This window comes from Pelobates fuscus, chromosome 7, assembly GCF_036172605.1.
Source record: "Pelobates fuscus isolate aPelFus1 chromosome 7, aPelFus1.pri, whole genome shotgun sequence".
NCBI classification, from domain to species: Eukaryota; Metazoa; Chordata; class Amphibia; order Anura; family Pelobatidae; genus Pelobates; species Pelobates fuscus.
Window position 1 is genome coordinate 79,735,213 of NC_086323.1, and position 17,166 is coordinate 79,752,378.

Consider the following 17,166-nt stretch of genomic DNA (forward strand, 5'->3'; position numbering starts at 1 on the left):
ATTTCCAATTATTTCCTTCTCCAAATCACCAATACACCCCGATAAATCAGATCTTTCTTATCTGTTTGAACTATGCCCTCCCTTGTCTCTCACCTCCCTCCCTCTCTTCTTCCCCTTTCTTTTTCCCCTCTTCTTTCCCTTCTCATTTCTCTAGTATCGGCTTGTTTTTTCCTCATGGGTAGAGGATAGATAGTGTCATAGGACCTCTGCTATTAATTTGTGTAGGTAATCTGTGTGATGTGATGTATTATATAATATGTGCTGTGATTCTCTTTATTATTTTGTTTGTGATGAGTGATATCTATATTCTTATATTATCAAATAGTAGTAAAACCCATCTTATTCATTTATACCTCATTTATATATCAAATATGTCTGAATGTGAAACTACTCTTTATATTTTGTGCTTTGCAGCATATTATTCTATATTGTGATTCAATTAAGTACACTAATTAGTTAACAGTATAATCCCTCATGTAAAGTTTGTGGCAAAAAAAAGCGTTAACTCCGAAGACTCCCAAATTTCTCTTTAAACCGTGTTGTCAGTTGTTATAGAGAGTCCTATAGCACATGTTTTCAAATTTACATTTCATATATAATTTTCCTCGTCTTATGTTAATCTATTATAACAGCATTATTTAATAGGAGACATCTGGTGCTTTTTGAGCAGAGTCCTTGGACCCATTATTTTTCAGTAGTATATTTTCCTTCTAGAGAGCGGGGAGGGGAGAAATGGGAGGGTGAACACGTAAAATATATACATTGTGAGATCCTCTCTTATTCATATCCATTTTGCAGGTTTTTTTCTTTAAGCCAATTTTTCCGGGGAGTCGAATGATACTGTACTGTGTTCGTAGGATATAATTATTTTTGTTGGGAAACCCATTTATATCCTTATTTTGGAGTATTTTTGTTAAATCGATGTACCGTCTACTTTCCGATCTAGTATGATAGGAAAGATCTTGGTAGATCTTTATTTGTGCATATGCAGGAATCATGTGGATGTTTCTCGCCGCTTTTATGACCTGATCTTTAAGTCTGGATGATACGCAGCATATGATAACATCTCATGGTTTTGAACTGTGAATTTCTGGAGGTTTGAATGTCCTATGATATCTCTCCATAATATTATCATATCCTGATATATCTATATCAAGAGATTTTATAAGTTCCAGTATATAGATTTCTATCTGTTCATGTGTAATAGTTTCTGGAATGTCTCGGAGTCTTAAATTATTACTTCTCGTTCGGTCTTCTAACTCAGCAATTTTTTATCCCTATTGCAGTTTTTATCATCTTGTTTTTAATTAGATTCTCTTGCTGTTGAAGTTTTTCCTTCAGTTGGAGCATGTGCACTTAATTTTCTTGGAGTTGCATCTTTATTTGATATTGTTCTTCTTTAATTTATTTTCTCATGTTATTGATTTCAATTTTAAATTTTTCAAGTTGAGAGTCAAACGCGCATTCCAAAAAGGCCTTTGTGACAGCCTGGTCTTTTTTTGTATTAGGTGGGAGATTTTTTGGTGCTGGTTCTTGCATGTTGATGATTCTTTCTTCCAGATCATCCCCCTCTGAATTAGATTTGTTTGTTTGTGGGGAGAAAACGGAGAGACTCTTCTCTGGTTTATTCTCTTGTTTCTTCTCTCTTCATTGCGTTCTTTGGTTCATTCGTTTTTTTAGTAGCCATTTACAAGATCTATCCTTGAGATGGGAAAGAGAAGGTGAATGATATAATCGTTGTATATCAATATCAAAATTGTATAGAGGTGACTTCTAAATCCTCTTCTTTACTCCTCTCTCGTCTCTTCCCTTTCTTCTCTTCGTTATTATAGTTGTTATTCTCTTTCCTGGACCAAGGGAGTATGCTTACCACTTTTAGATGGTTGCTTGTATTATTTTGCTTTCTTTCCCACCTTTCCTTCCTCTTCCCTACCCCTCTTCTTCCATCCAAGGGGGAGCTTTTCTTTAGTTTTAATGGACTTAAATATTGGGATAAGATTCAGGCGGCTGGAACGGATTCTCCGACGCCCCCTATAGGCTGTGAGGGGACCTAAAACAAATCAGCTTAATTGATTATTTTACTTTCCGTTTTTCTAATACCTTCCTTCTTTGGACAGACCCTTTCCTTTTTTTCTTCTCTACTTTTGGCTGATTTCTATAATCTTTAGCACATTCTTTTTGTTTGTATTTTCTGGTAGTCAGAATATTCCCTTGTAGATCATGGTCAGAAAGCTGAATTGAATTCTTAGTTTTCTCTTTACCTCTCTCTTCCAACTTGTCCCTCTCTTCACTTTTCCAATTCTGTTCCGTTCACTTTCTTCAGATACAAAAAGGTATATATTTTCTTTCTAAATGCCCCTTCTCTTTCCCACTCCCTTACTCTCTCCTTCTCTTCCTTTTCTCCCCCTTTGCTCTCTCTCTCTCTCTCTCTCTCTCTCCTCCCTGCCAGATCTAAGAGAGAGGATCTAATAGGCTTAACCCCTTAAGGACACATGACATGTGTGACATGTCATGATCCCCTTTTATTCCAGAAGTTTGGTCCTTAAGGGGTTAAGTAGTGATAGAAATTTGTAAAAAAAAAAAGAAAAAAAAAAAGGCATGCAGCGGTGGCTGTTTGGCGAGCAGCCATTAGGGGAAGACAAAAAAAAAAAGTTAATCTTATCTGTTTAAATTGTCTTGTTGTTGATTTTATAATTTTTCATTTGTTTTTTGTCCAAGCTTCTTCAGTTGTATCTACAATGACCGGGATACCCACTTCTGTCTGATTTATCCCCTTTCGGTGAATAGTTCAACAGATTGTTTAATATGTATCAGTTGTAGCAAGTAGTTATGTTATGGGCAAATGCAAATATTACAAGTTTTAGAATGAAATGTTGTATTTCTTAAACTGTGTACTTTGTCTTTAAGAGATATTGCAAACTGATAAGGGGTTAGAAATGGAACATATTGTGTTTCATAGATGTTTCTTTAAGCAATAACCTCAGTGCATATTATGTTTGCGCCATTTTGTCCCAGACGAATTACAATAACAATAATGCATAAACAAGCTTCAAGGCTATACTACGACTCTTTCAGTACACAATATACTGTGGTAACCCCAAGTTAATGGAACTTCCCCAAATCCGGGAATCTCCCACGACTGTGCACATACGTCTTAGTATAAAAAACAGATAAGCTATTCAGACTTTAAGATGCCATCTTGCTAACCAAGTCAATTCAAAGTGCTAACCCATACATTTAAAGCACTGAACAATTCTAGCCCCTCATATCTCTTCACAGATCAATAGGTATGCCCCTCCTCGTTCCCTCCGCTCTGCCCCTGCTTGCACCCGTACGGCCAACTCGTGCTTGCAGGACTTCTCGCAGGTGGCTCCCTTCCTATGGAATAGCCTACCTACCCCCATCAGACTCTCCCCTAGTCTTCAATCCTTTAAGAAGTGCCTAAAAACCCATCTCTTTAGGAAAGCTTATGGCCTCCCAGAGTAACCGCTACCTTACATACCTGTCTCTTGCTCTCTCCTATAGGGCAGTGCTTTACTCTCTCCTCCAGCTCTGCTTCACTCTCACCCCATTTGATTGATATTTCCTGTCCTAACGTGTCTTATACCCCACCTCCTATACAGGGGTGTATTTACCACAAGGCAAACAAGGCATTTGCCTAGGGCGGCACTTTCAGGGGGGGCGGCAAAAAACGCCGCCTCAAGTGCCCAGCTAAATGCCTTGTTTGTCTTGTGTACTGGGGGGCCCCAAGAGCTGGCTGCCACCATAGGGCCCCTTAGGTGTTAAAGTACTAATATTCTAGCCGGGTGATGAGGGAGATATGTCCTTTTAGAAAATATTATATTATATAAAATAATTGGTGAAAAGATGTGTGTGTGTGTGTCTGGCAGTGAGTATGTTTGTGACTGTCAGTGAGTGTGTGTGTGTGTGTGTGTGTGTGTGTGTGTATGTGTGTATCTGTCATTGTAAGTGTGTGTGTGTCTGTCAGTCAAAAAAAGGCCTTGACACGAATTGGTGGGGCAACTTTAGATAAGGGGGTTCCAAATTTAGTCATGCCTAGGGCAGCACAAATCCAGAATACAGCACTGCTCCTATAGACGGTAAGCTTGTTTGAGCAGGGTCCTCTTCAACCTACACCCTGTTCCAAATTAGGCAAATTATAGTTTTCTCATTTACCTAAATAATTGATGTAAAGAACAGTCAGCATAATTCTCATGTTATCAACTATTAAGAGTACAATTCAAATTTTATTGAACAAACCTAATAACAGTATTTTTTTTAACCCCTTAAGGACACATGACATGTGTGACATGTCATGATTCCCTTATATTCCAGAAGTTTGGTCTTTAAGGGGTTAAACAAACTTACAATGCACTGTTCCAAATTATTACGCACATTAAGTTTCAAAACACTTTATAGGTTGCAAAAAACTGAAAATTGTCATGTGTTGTGTTTGCAGCATATTTACTGAAATCAAGAGCTATTTCAATCAAATTTATAACATTTTAACTTTTTAAACATTCTAACAGGTCACATTACATTTTAACATAGGACCCCTTATTTGATAGCAGCTTCACAAGTCTTGCATCAATTGAACTTGTGAGTTTTTGGAGAGTTTCTGCTTGAATTTGTTTGCAAGATGTCAGAATCGCCTCCCAGAGCTGCTGTTTGGATGTAAACTGCCTCCCACCCTCATAGATCTTTTGCTTGATTATCCAAAGGATTGAGGTTAGTGGAGGATGGAGGCCACACCATGACTTTCTCGCCTTTTATCCTCATAGCACCCATTGATGCAGAGGTATTCTTTGCAGCATGAGATGGTGCATTGTCATGCATGAAGATGATTTTATTACGGAAAGCACCTTCTGTACCATGGAAGAATGTGGTCAGTCAGAAACTCCACATACTTTGCAGGTCATCTTTGTACCTTCGGAGACCCTAAAGGGGCCGACCAGCTCTCTTCCCATGATTCCGGCCCAAAACATGACTCCACCACCGCCTTGCTGACGTCGCAGCCTTGTTGGAACAGGGTGGCCGTCCACTTTGCCATGCAACCCTGGATGGTCCAGATGGATGGAGCTCATCAGTGAACAGGACTGTTTGAAAATGAGTCTTCGTGTATTTTTCTGCCCAATGCAGCCATTTCTGCTTGTGAGCATTGGTTAGTGGTGGCCGAATAGAAGGTTTATGCACAGTTGCAAGACCCTGTAGGACTCTACACCTTGATGTCCGTGGGACTCCAGAGGCACCAGCAGCTTCAAATATATGTTTGCTGCTATGTAATAGTATTTTAGCAGCTGCTCTCTTGATCTGATGCATGGATCTGGCAGAAATCTTCCTCAATGTGCCTTTATCTGCACGAACCCGTCTGTGTTCTGAATCAGCCACAAATCTTTTAATTGTGCAATGATCACGCTTAAGTTTTCGTGAAATATCTAATGTTTTCATACCTCGTCCAAGGCATTGAACTATTTCCCTCTTTTCAGCAGCAGAGAGATTATTTTTCTTCCCCATATTGCATGAAAATGGTGCTCTGCTTAACCCCTTAACACCGCAGCCAAATGTACAAGTTGTGAACAGAACAAAACGTAAACAAAATCTGGCATTTGCGCTATATGTCTGTCCAACCGTAATTCACCTCTTTCATATTAAATGTACCCCCCCTTATTATATATCATTTTATTCAGGGGAAACAGGGCTTTCATTTAACATCAAATATTTAGGTATCGAACATAATTTTATATAAAAAATATATTAAAAAATGGGAGAAAAAAAAGAATTTTTTAATTTTTTTTAGTTCTATGTGACATTTTAACTGTGGATGTCAAAATACTGTTTGCTTTTACTGCAATACAATACACATATTTGTATTCAGCGATGTCTCACGTGTAAAACAGTACCCCCTATGTACAGGTTTTATGGTGTTTTGGGAAGTTACAGGGTCAAATATAGCGTGTTACATTTGAAATTGAAATTCGCCAGATTGGTTACGTTGCCTTTGGGACTGTATAGTAGCCCAGGAATTAAATTTACACCCATAATGGCATACCATTTGCAATAGTAGACAACCCAAGGTATTGCAAATGGGGTATGTCCAGTCTTTTTTAGTAGCCATTTGGTCACAAACACTGGCCAAAGTTAGCGTTAGTATTTGTTTGTGTGTGAAAAATGCAAAAAACGCCAATTTTGGCCAGTGTTTGTGACTAAGTGGCTACTAAAAAAGTCTGGACAAACCCCATTTGCAATACCTTGGGTTGTCTACTATTGCAAATGGTATGCCATCATAGGGGTAATTTTCATTCTTGGGCTACCATAGGGTAACAAAGGCAACGTAAGCAATCTGGCGAATTTTAATGTGAAAAAAATGAAACACAAGCCTTATATATGACGCTGTAACTTTTGAAAACACCATAAAACCTGTACATGTGGGGTACTGTTGTACTCGGGAGACTTCGCTCAACACAAATATTTGTATTTCAAAACAGTAAAAAGTATTGCAGCAATAATATCGTCCGTGTAAGTGCTGTTTGTGCGTGAAAAATGCAGAAAACGTCACTTTTACTGGCGATATCATCGTTGTAATACATTTTACTGTTTTGAAACACTAATATCTGTGTTCAGCAAAGTCTCCCGAGTGAAACAGTACCCCCCATGTACAGGTTTTATGGTGTCTTGGAAAGTTATAGGGTTAAATATAGTGCTAGCAAATTAAATTCCCTATATGGGTTGTCAGGCAGGTCCCGCTAATTGTAATTAATTAGGATACCTAATTATGTAAAATTATTACATAAATATATGTGCAGAATTAATATATGTATATATATACATATGTGTATATATACACGTATATATATATATATAATTTTTTTTAAATATTTTTATTTTTATATAGGTATATATAAAGTGATATATACGTATATATTTATGTATATAGATATATATATTATGATATATATATTATTTTGTTCTACGTGTATTTTGATATAAATATATATATTAATATCACAATACAGTTAGAACGAAATAACACATCTATATATTTTTTATTTATTTTTAAATATTTTTCTAATTTTATTTTTTTTACGTATTTACATATTTTTTTTATATTATATATAAATATATATATAACAATAATTATATATATATTTAATCAGTATCAGTATACGTGTAATTTGATATTAATATATATATATATATATATATTAATATTTAAATACACGTCGTGTATGTGTAAATGTGTGTGTGTGTGTGTGTGTGTGTGTGTGTGTGTGTGTGTGTGTGTGTGTGTGTGTGTGTATGTGTATGTGTATATATATATATACTTAGATCATATATACATAATATATATGATCTAAGTATATTTTATTTGTAACTGTAATTTTTTTTATTTCTTTTTTTAACTAATATTTTATTTTTATTACAGGACAGGGGGCAATGACAGTGTCAGCCAGTGATTTCACATCACTGGCTGACACACAGGATCAGTGATCACAGTGACTGCCTGTCACTGTGATCACCTCCTGCAGATTGGGTAATTGACCACAGGGGGGAGTGCCTGGGTGGTACAAGCACTCCCCCCTTCCAATCTGCAGGGGGATCACTGTGCCAGTTACATGTGTCAGCCAATAGGCTGACACATGTAACACTGATCGCAGTGACAGGCTGTCACTGCGATCAGAGAGCTCTGAGATCGCAGTGACAGCCTGTCACTGCGATCTCAGACCTAGCAGATCGCGGTCACTGACCCCAGGGGGACTGCCTGGGGGGCCAGGTAAGTCCCCCGACCGCGATCTGCAGAAGGGGAACGCCGCCGGCCGCATGTGTCAGCCGATTTGAAATGCTGAATACTGGTCGCAGTGACAGCCTGTCACTGCGATCAGAGACTGCAGATCGCGGTCACCGGCCACAGGGGGGATTGCCTGGGGGGCCAGGCATCCCCCCCGACCGCGATCTGCAGCGGGCGATTAGCGCCGGCCACGTGGGCGGCCATTATGGCGAGGACGTACTATTACGCCCACCGGCGTTTAGAGCCGGTTCCTGCAGGGCGTAATAGTACGTCCTCCGGATTTAAGGGGTTAATATTGTGGAACACCCTCTTTTAGTAGTTTTTCCTTAAATTGGACTCACCTGGCAATCTAATTATCACAGGTGTCAGAGATTGTTTTCAGTGATCAAAAAACCCCTGAGACACAATGCCATCCATGAGTTAAACTGAAAAACAAAATATTTAATCTTTGTGACAATTAAATAGAATTTGCATAATAATTTGGAACAGGGTGTATTGTTCCCGTAAGTTTTCTTGTAATTGTCCTATTTATAGTTACATCCCCCCTCTCATAATATTGTAAAGCGCTACGGAATCTGTTGGCACTATATAAAAATGGCAATAATAATAATAATTATAATAATAAAATAGGACTTCAAAATCAACAAGATAACGTCATTTTTTTTTTTTTTTTTTACAGCTGTGCAACAGCATACATTCCATGTTTAAATCCCATTACCAAATTTTTCTTATATGTCAAGGAAGCTGGACTGAAACGTTGGTTATATGCATATGCACGTCTTCTTAAAATAAATTTGCTCTTACTTTGAAGCCTTAGGACATTCAGGGTCAGTGAGGCGACTTTTTTTATACTGTACTTTTCGAAATAACCTACGTTTCTATGGTTTTTTTTGCAGCCCGCATAAACTCAAACCTTGTTTATTTGGCCGTGCTAGCCTTTGAGATTGACATGCTTGCCCTAGAGAGCACTGAAATCAAACCTTAAAAGGATTAACTCAATGTAACTTGCTAAACAAATGCAAAAAAGAACAATGAAAACTTTTCAATTGCCTCAATAAAGCAGAGATAACATGCACATGGATTTGAATGAATACTTCAATAAATTCTAATGAATAAACAGAACAAGTAGACTCATTCAGCAGATAGGGCTACAAATATAAATGACTAATAAGGTGTTTCAATTTCAATATTGTTCTACACTGACAAAATGTAAATTACTCTTGTTTATTGCTTTAGTGTTTTTGCACCTCAAAAGTTATCAGTCAATATGAAATATTTTTTATATATTTTTTATCATGAAAGAGCACTGGGAGCTCAGAATTTCCTACTCACATGTAAGTGGGAAGGACACGTAAAGGCTCTCTAACACTCTCAGGTAACTTATTGAAACATTTGAAACATTGACTGGCTAGGTTTCGAAATGAAGACTGAAGTAGCAAACAGTAATATGATTAAAGTGGATGTTTTCCTCACATCTGACCAATTGTCGTGGTAATGGAAATAAATATAAAAACAAATAAAACACACACACACACAAAAAAAAAAATACAAAATGTAACAATTTTTGTGGGGCTTATTTGAATAAGGATTTGTTTTGAGGATGGGGTAAAAGACTATATAGACAGATCAACATAGTGGCTCAGATTTTAACTATTTTTAGTACCTTTCCTTCGATTTCCTTTTTGTTGGAAGATATTTCTTTGACCAGCTTTGGAATTTCTCTGAGGCAGAAACAATAAGGAATGTAAAAAAACGTGGATCAATAAACTGAAGCAGTTGAGCAAGCAGTTTAAAACTTCTAATGATCTTTCCATCCTTAATCAAGCATTATTTAAATTGGCATGGTCAACAGAACAATCATCCAGAATTCTAAGTAAGATTAGATTCTGGTCATAATAACGAACACTGTGTTTTCACTCTCATAGTTCAGGCGAGGGATATACAGCAAAATTGTGCGCACGTACTCATGCACGCACACACACACAATTTGTACTTTATTTGTAATTTATGCTGATGGTTAAAATAAAGTATACAGAGATGGTGACTAAAGCACCATATATTTTGAAGATATTTTAACTCTAAGAAGGTGTCTTTATGCTTCAGTATGGACGTTACAGACTGTACCAGCGATTGACAGCAACTCAATTTAGTCTGCACACAGATGCACTTTTTTTTATAAGGAATGGATAGGCAAGACAATGACTTTTTCCAATTTCATGTAAATACGACACCAACTTACTACAGTTACCAATGAAAAACTTCACTGCCCAAACGATCACGATTATTGGTTAAGGCACGCAATGATGCCAATCAGCAACTCCTCCCTCACACACACCCCCCAGCTTTCGATGCTATTGTCAGGAAGCAGAAATTAGATTAATGAATCGGTCACTGATACCTGCTGCCTCTAAACCATTTAGGATAAAAAAAAAATAAAAGTAGGAGTTTTATTTAAACATCATGTTAATTCCCCCTTATTTGTGTTACTTTAGCATTGCATTCTATAGTCTAGAGTTGAATTGATGACAACACTAAAACAGTTCCTTACATTTCAGATTTCCCTTTAGCTTTCTATTTACACATTTCTGAAATGTTGCTGAAGATTTTGGCTAAGTTGAGACATATTTTGTTTCAGTAGTGAAACATAACTTGGTCGATAATTCACTAAATCCAAATGCTGAGACAATAATAGGTGTATTCACACTGCTATAAGGCATGCTGACTGATTAAAGAGCATTCTTGGAAAGCCAGATACTCCTTAATTAAAAACAAAAAAAAACTCCAAAAGCCAGGACATAATCCTACAACTGAAGATGTGATCTTTCAACAAGGGAAAATCCTGTGGCATAACATTAGAGAGTCTGGCAGGGAGAACAGCCAAATATATATGCACTGACTGTAGATAGATAAAGATGTGATGAAAATGCAAATGCTTACTTTGAATGACAGGCTTGAGATGTTTAAACAGGTGACATTGTCACTGTGTCCCAGATCACTCAATGAACCTTGGCCTCTATATAACCGGTCATTGATTTATGATAGGGAGCAATGGATTTAATTTTCAATTGGGACTATACCCAAATATATCATCTATATGTAATACAGGTTTTCTAAAATTACTTTTATCACACTTTAAGGGCAACTGCAGTGTTTTATGGTCATGGTGCTTTGATTCTCCAGGACACACTGCATATGTAGCAATACTTAGTTATGCCACTGTAGGTGTAGGTCCACCCCTGACATCATTATTAGCTAGTCCATAAAGAGAGCTCCAGGCTGGCTAATGTCATTAATGCACATAAAATCTCTATTGTCAGCCAATTTAGCATGCCGACAATGGAAGTCCAATGGTGGAATGGTGTTTCTTTTTGTGATGCCGAAAACCTTCCTTCAGTCCTGACTCCATAACATTCCTCCATATGCAGGGAGAACTTGCCCTTAGCACTCGATTTAGGATGAGATTTTGCTATAATTAATTTATCTGGGGGCAGGTGGGGGTATTGCCTTGCTCATTGTCAAGTCAATATCTATGAAAGTTTCCACGTTTTAAAGGATTCTCCAAAGACTTTAGTGTTGTACTCTAGGTAGGTGGTTTGTGTCAAAGTATCATCCACATGAATGCCAGGACCCAAGGTTTTTCACAGCAGAACATTAGTCGTGACATAACACTGCCTCTGCCGGCCTGCCTTCTTTTACCTAGGTAAATAAGGCACACACACCTGGCCATCCATTTGCTCTAAAAGAAAATGTGATTCATCAGACCAGGCAACCTTCTTCCATTGCTAAATGGTTCAGGTCGGAGGCTCACGTCTCTAATGAAGACGCTTTCGGTGGGGGACACGGGTAATCATGGGCACTCTGACTAGTCTGTGGGTACTCAGCCCCATATGCAAGGTGTGTGATGCTCTGGCACATATTTCTATCATGGCCAACATTAACTCAGCAATTTGAGCTTCAGAAGCTCTTCTGTGTGATCGGAACAGACGGGCTAGCCTTCGCTCCTCATGTGCATCAATGAGCCTTGGGCTCCCATGACCCCGACACCAATTCGCCAGTTCTTCCTTGAACTACTTTTGGTAGGTGCTAACCACTTCATACCGTAAACACCCAGTCGTCTAACCATCATGTTTTTTCGCTTGCCTGTTTTTCCTGCGTACAACACAGGAGATTCAAGAACTGACTGCTCACTTGCTGCCCAATATATCCCACCCATTAACAGGTGCCATTGTCAAGACACAATCAATGTTATTCACTTCAGTGGTTTTAAAAGTTATGGCTGATCAGTGTATAACAACATTTTACACAGCGCTTTTTAATTATATAGTTGGCTTACTTAACAACAAGTAATTGACAGAAAAATAATGTTGACAAACACAAGAGGTAAAGAAACCCTGCTCAAATTAGCTTACAATAAATAAGGAAAGGATGAAAGAAAGTTATAGTTCCTAAACCGTTATTTTCCAGAAAATACAATAGATCACAAAGCAATAAGTTGTATTAAAGGACCACTATAGGCACCCAGACCACCTCAGCTCAATGCAGTAGTCTGGGTGCCAGGTCCCCCTAGTTTTAACCCTGCAGCTGAAAACATAGCATTTACATTGCAGGGTTAATCCAGCCTTTAGTGGCTGTCTGCCTGACAGCCACTAGAGGTGCATCCGCGATTTACACTGAGTAAATCGCACTTATTTGACGCTTGACGTCCTCACGGATCTCCAGCGTCAAATAAGATCCCCATAGAAAAGCATTGAGTAATGCTTTCCTGTGGGCAGGTTTGAATGCGAGCCTTTGGCCGCACATGCGCATTCGGCTTCCCTCGGGAACTGACGTCGGCAGGAGAGGAAAGGTCACCAGTGCCGAGGGAGCTCGGAGCTGGATTAAGGGAAGTGGCTAAAGGGGTTTTATTAAGCCCTTCAGCGCCAAGGGAGGAGCACTCCAAGAGCCTATAATGCCAGCCCCTAAAGGAACCCTTTAACCCCTTAAGGACACATGACATGACCTCTTTATTCCAGAAGTTTGGTCCTTAAGGGGTTAACCAGTTCTCCAAAAGCATAATAATACAAGATATCCCATAAAATTGCTTCAAACAACCAACGATACCTATTTAAAAGGCAATGAAATCATGAGTCATCAGTCCTACAAACATTGCATTCTCTATAATTAACTTAGAGAGCTAGTCAAAAAAGTCAGAACTGTCAGGAATTCAAAATTCATTTTATACTTAAGGCCAAAAGAGACAAACTGGAAAATTATCCAAGTCAGCTATGATTCCAGTTCAACTACTTTGGCTTTAATACCGTATATACTCGAGTATAAGCCGACCCGAATATAAGCCGAGGCCCCTAATTTTACCCCAAAAAACTGGGAAAACGTATTGACTCGAGTATAAGACTAGGGTGGGAAATGCAGCAGCTACTGGTAAATTTCTAAATAAAATTAGATCCTAAAAAAATTATATTAATTGAATATTTATTTACAGTGTGTGTATATAATGAATGCAGTGTGTGCGTATGAGTGCAGTGCGTGTATGAGTGCAGTGCGTGTATGAGTGCAGTGCGTGTATGAGTGCAGTGCGTGTGTGTATGAGTGCAGTGTGTGTGCGGATATATTAATTGAATATTTATTTCCAGTGTGTGTATATAATGAATGCAGTGTGTGTGTATGAGTGCAGTGTGTGTGAGTGCAGTGTGTATGAGTGCAGTGTGTGTGTGAGTGCAGTGTGTGTATGAATGCAGTGTGTGTGAGTGCAGTGTGTATGAGTGCAGTGTGTGTGAGTGCAGTGTGTATGAATGCAGTGTGTGTGAGTGCAGTGTGTGTGAATGCAGTGTGTGTATGAATGCAGTGTGTGTATGAGTGCAGTGTGTGTGAGTGCAGTGTGTGTGAGTGCAGTGAGTGTGAGTGCAGTGTGTGTATATGAATGAAGTGTGAGTGTGTGTGATGCAGTGTGTGTTTGTGTATGTGTTGGTGGGGGTGGGCATTTAATATATTATTAATTATTATTTTTTGTAATTTTTTTATATTATTTTTTTTTATATTATTATTTATTATTTAATTATTATTTGTTTAATTTTTTTTATATTATTATTTTTTTTTGTATTATTATTATTATTTTTTTTAATTATATATTTTTTTTCATCCCCCCTCCCTGCTTGATACATAGCAGGGAGGGGGGCTCCTTCCCTGGTGGTCCAGTGTCATTGGTAGTTCAGTTGGGGGGAGAGGGGGGCTGGCAGAGCTGTACTTACCTTTCCTGCAGCTCCTGTCAGCTCCCTCCTCCTCCGCGCGGTCTGTGCAGCTCCCTCTGTCAGCTCCCAGTGTAAGTCTCGCGAGAGCCGCGGCTCTCGCGAGACTTACACTGGGAGCTGACCGAGGTGCTGAACGGACGGCGCGGAGGAGGAGGGAGCTGACAGGAGCTGCAGGAAAGGTAAGTACAGCTCTGCCAGCCCCCCTCTCCCCCCTGTCTGTATTATGGCAATGCAAATTGCCATAATACAGACTATGACTCGAGTATAAGCCGAGTTGGGGTTTTTCAGCACAAAAAATGTGCTGAAAAACTCGGCTTACACTCGAGTATATACGGTACTTTATATTTACATTAACTTCCCAACAATTCTCACTTTTGTAAATAACCCTATTAGTATTTACTCTCAATGTGGTCTCAGATTACCTCTTTAACCCCTTAAGGACAGAGCTTCAGAAGCTTGTCTTTCACTTAATGACACAAGCATTTTTTGCATTTTTTTGCTGTTCAACTGCATTTTGCATTTTACTAATTTATTGCACCGACGCATATTATATACCGTTTTTTAAAGGACAGAAAGGGCTTTAATTTGATGTAACATATATTTACATAAATGCTTATTTATTATTAAAAAATACAGAAAAATGCAAAAAAAAAAAGAAAAATCTTGATTTTTTTTTTTTTTACAGTTTTTGCAGTAATAATGTGTGCACAATTAGTGCAGGTTAAGGAAAGTAATTAAAAATAAATTAATTTAGTTGTTCTGATTTACAGAATATATAATGTGTCTGGGATTTTAAGTTTTTTTTGGTAGTTACAGGTCACAAAGCACAAGGAGTAAAATAAACTTTTAATGTGGAGCGATTTTAGAATTTGGTATGTTTGTCTTGTAAGCTTAATAGCCATAAAAGAAAACAAAATTGCCACACAAAAGTATATATTTATATAAAGTAGACACCACAGGCTATTTACCTAAGGTTGTTTTGACACTTTCTACGTAGCCATTTTACCGCCAACCTCTGCTAAATATTGGAGTAAAATTGTGTTTTTTGGGGGTTTTCGCACACAAACTTATAACAAAGAACTTCTCATATGTATTTTGTAAAGTTGGTGTGTGCTATTCCTGTACAAAGTTTTATTATGTGTTCAGTTACTTCTGCTGAGTACAACGGTACCCCCATTGTATGTCTTTGGCACTATTTTGTGAAGCTACAGTGCCATATAGGAGACCTGTCCTTGTCAGTATTCACAGTAGAATTTTGAGAGACGGATTTAATGAGCCTATGCTTCCATTTGGGGTATTATAACAGTTTGACTGTTCAAAAAAAAACCACAAAGGCCTACCATTTGTAAAAGTAGACACTCCAGGGTATCTCATAAGGTGCATATTGTGCCTTAACATGCCCCCATTTTTTTACCATTACATGCCAAAGTATGTGGTAAAAAATAATTTTGTGCATTTTTTACATACGGATTGCATTTTTGCTGGGCATTTTGTATATTTCATATGTGCCACTAAGTTCAAACCCCCCAAATTATGCTCAGCTAAGTCTTCTGAGTAAAAGGACACCCCCATTGTATGTCTATGGCACTATTTCGTGAAGCTACAGTGCCATACAGGAGACCTGTCCTTTTCAGTATTCACAGTAGAATTTTGAGAGACGGATTTAATGAGCCTATGCTTCCATTTGGGGTATTATAACAGTTTGACTGTTCAAAAAAAAAAAACACAAAGGCCTACCATTTGTAAAAGTAGACACTCCAGGGTATATCATAAAGGTGCATATTGTGCCTTAGCATGCCCCCATTTTTTCACCAATATATGCCAAAGTATGTGGTAAATAATAATTTGGGGCATTTTTTTTTACATACGGATTGCATTTTTGCTGGGCATTTTGTATATTTTTATATGTGCCACTAAGTTAAAAACCCCCAAATTATGCTCAGCTAAGTCTTCTGAGTAAAAGGACATCCCCAATGAATGTCTTTGGCACTATTTTGTGAAGCTACAGTGCCATATTGGAGACCAAGCCATATCAGTTTTTACAGAACTTTGGATTTTGACGCTGGGCTTGTGTGCAATTTCCAAGCATCTTCACAGGTTTTAAATTCAAACTACCCCACAAAGGCCTACCATTTATTAAAGTAGACACCCCAGGGTATTTCAAAAGGCATATTTTGAACCTTAGCGTGGGATAATTTTTCCGCTAGCTTGTACCAGGTGTAGTGGTAATAAGCGTTTTTTCTGCCTTTTTGACACACAAAGTGAGTTTGCACAGTATATTTTGCAAACCTTATGTGTACCACCACTCTATAATACTTTATATGTTGCTCAGCTATGTCGGCTGAGTACAAAAATACCCCCGTATTTACCTTTGCCAGGTAAATGTGGACATCGGAGGGGCACATTTGGGACACAGCCATTCCAGTTTTTTTTCCAAACTTTACATTTTTACGCTGTGCCCATGTCCCATTTTAGAGTATTTTACCAGGCTATATAATCCAAATACCCCATAAAGCCATACCATTTCTTAAAGAAGACATCCCAGGGTATTTCAAAAGGCATATTTTGAACCTTAGCGTGGGATCATTTTTCCGCTAGCTTGTACCAGGTGTAGTGGTAATGAGCGTTATTAAATGTATTTTTTAACTTTTTAAAAAACTTTTTTTACTTTTTAAAACTATTTTTTTAACTTTTGTTATGCTTATTAATTTTTTTAAAGTTTCTTAAACTTTCGTAAAACTTTTTTTTACAGATTTAACATTTTTCTAAGCTTTTTTTTTACCGTTAACCCCTAACTAGCAGTAAGCAGCACTAACAGTAAATTCCCCATTTTCCCATAACTCCCACCCACCCCAGCTAGAAAAATATTTAATTATACAATATTTAAATTAGTTAATTAAATAAATTTAACCCCTGAGGGTTAAAAAATAAATAAAAGTTAATTGTCAGGGGTTAAAAAAAATTAGATCACAGTATAATACTGTGATCTGTATTTTGATCACTGTAGGCAGTGATCGACTGGCAGGGAAGGGGTTAATTTTTATTTGGACTGGGTAAAGGGTTTATTTTTTTTTTTTTTTTTACTTAAACGTTAAAACTTTTTTTTAACTTAATTTTTTAACTTTTTAAAGCTTA

The 17,166-nt window shown here is 37.8% G+C and overlaps 1 protein-coding gene across 1 annotated transcript in view; it reads right to left on the reverse strand.

Moving 5' to 3' along the window:
• The window catches only part of STXBP3 (syntaxin binding protein 3), a 59,714-nt gene that overhangs the window by 23,164 nt on the left and 19,384 nt on the right, over positions 1-17,166 (reverse strand). The window contains exon 11 of the mRNA XM_063426110.1: positions 9,450-9,507. Coding sequence (XP_063282180.1) covers positions 9,450-9,507 — 58 coding nt within the window. The remainder of the gene's footprint in view (positions 1-9,449; positions 9,508-17,166) is intronic.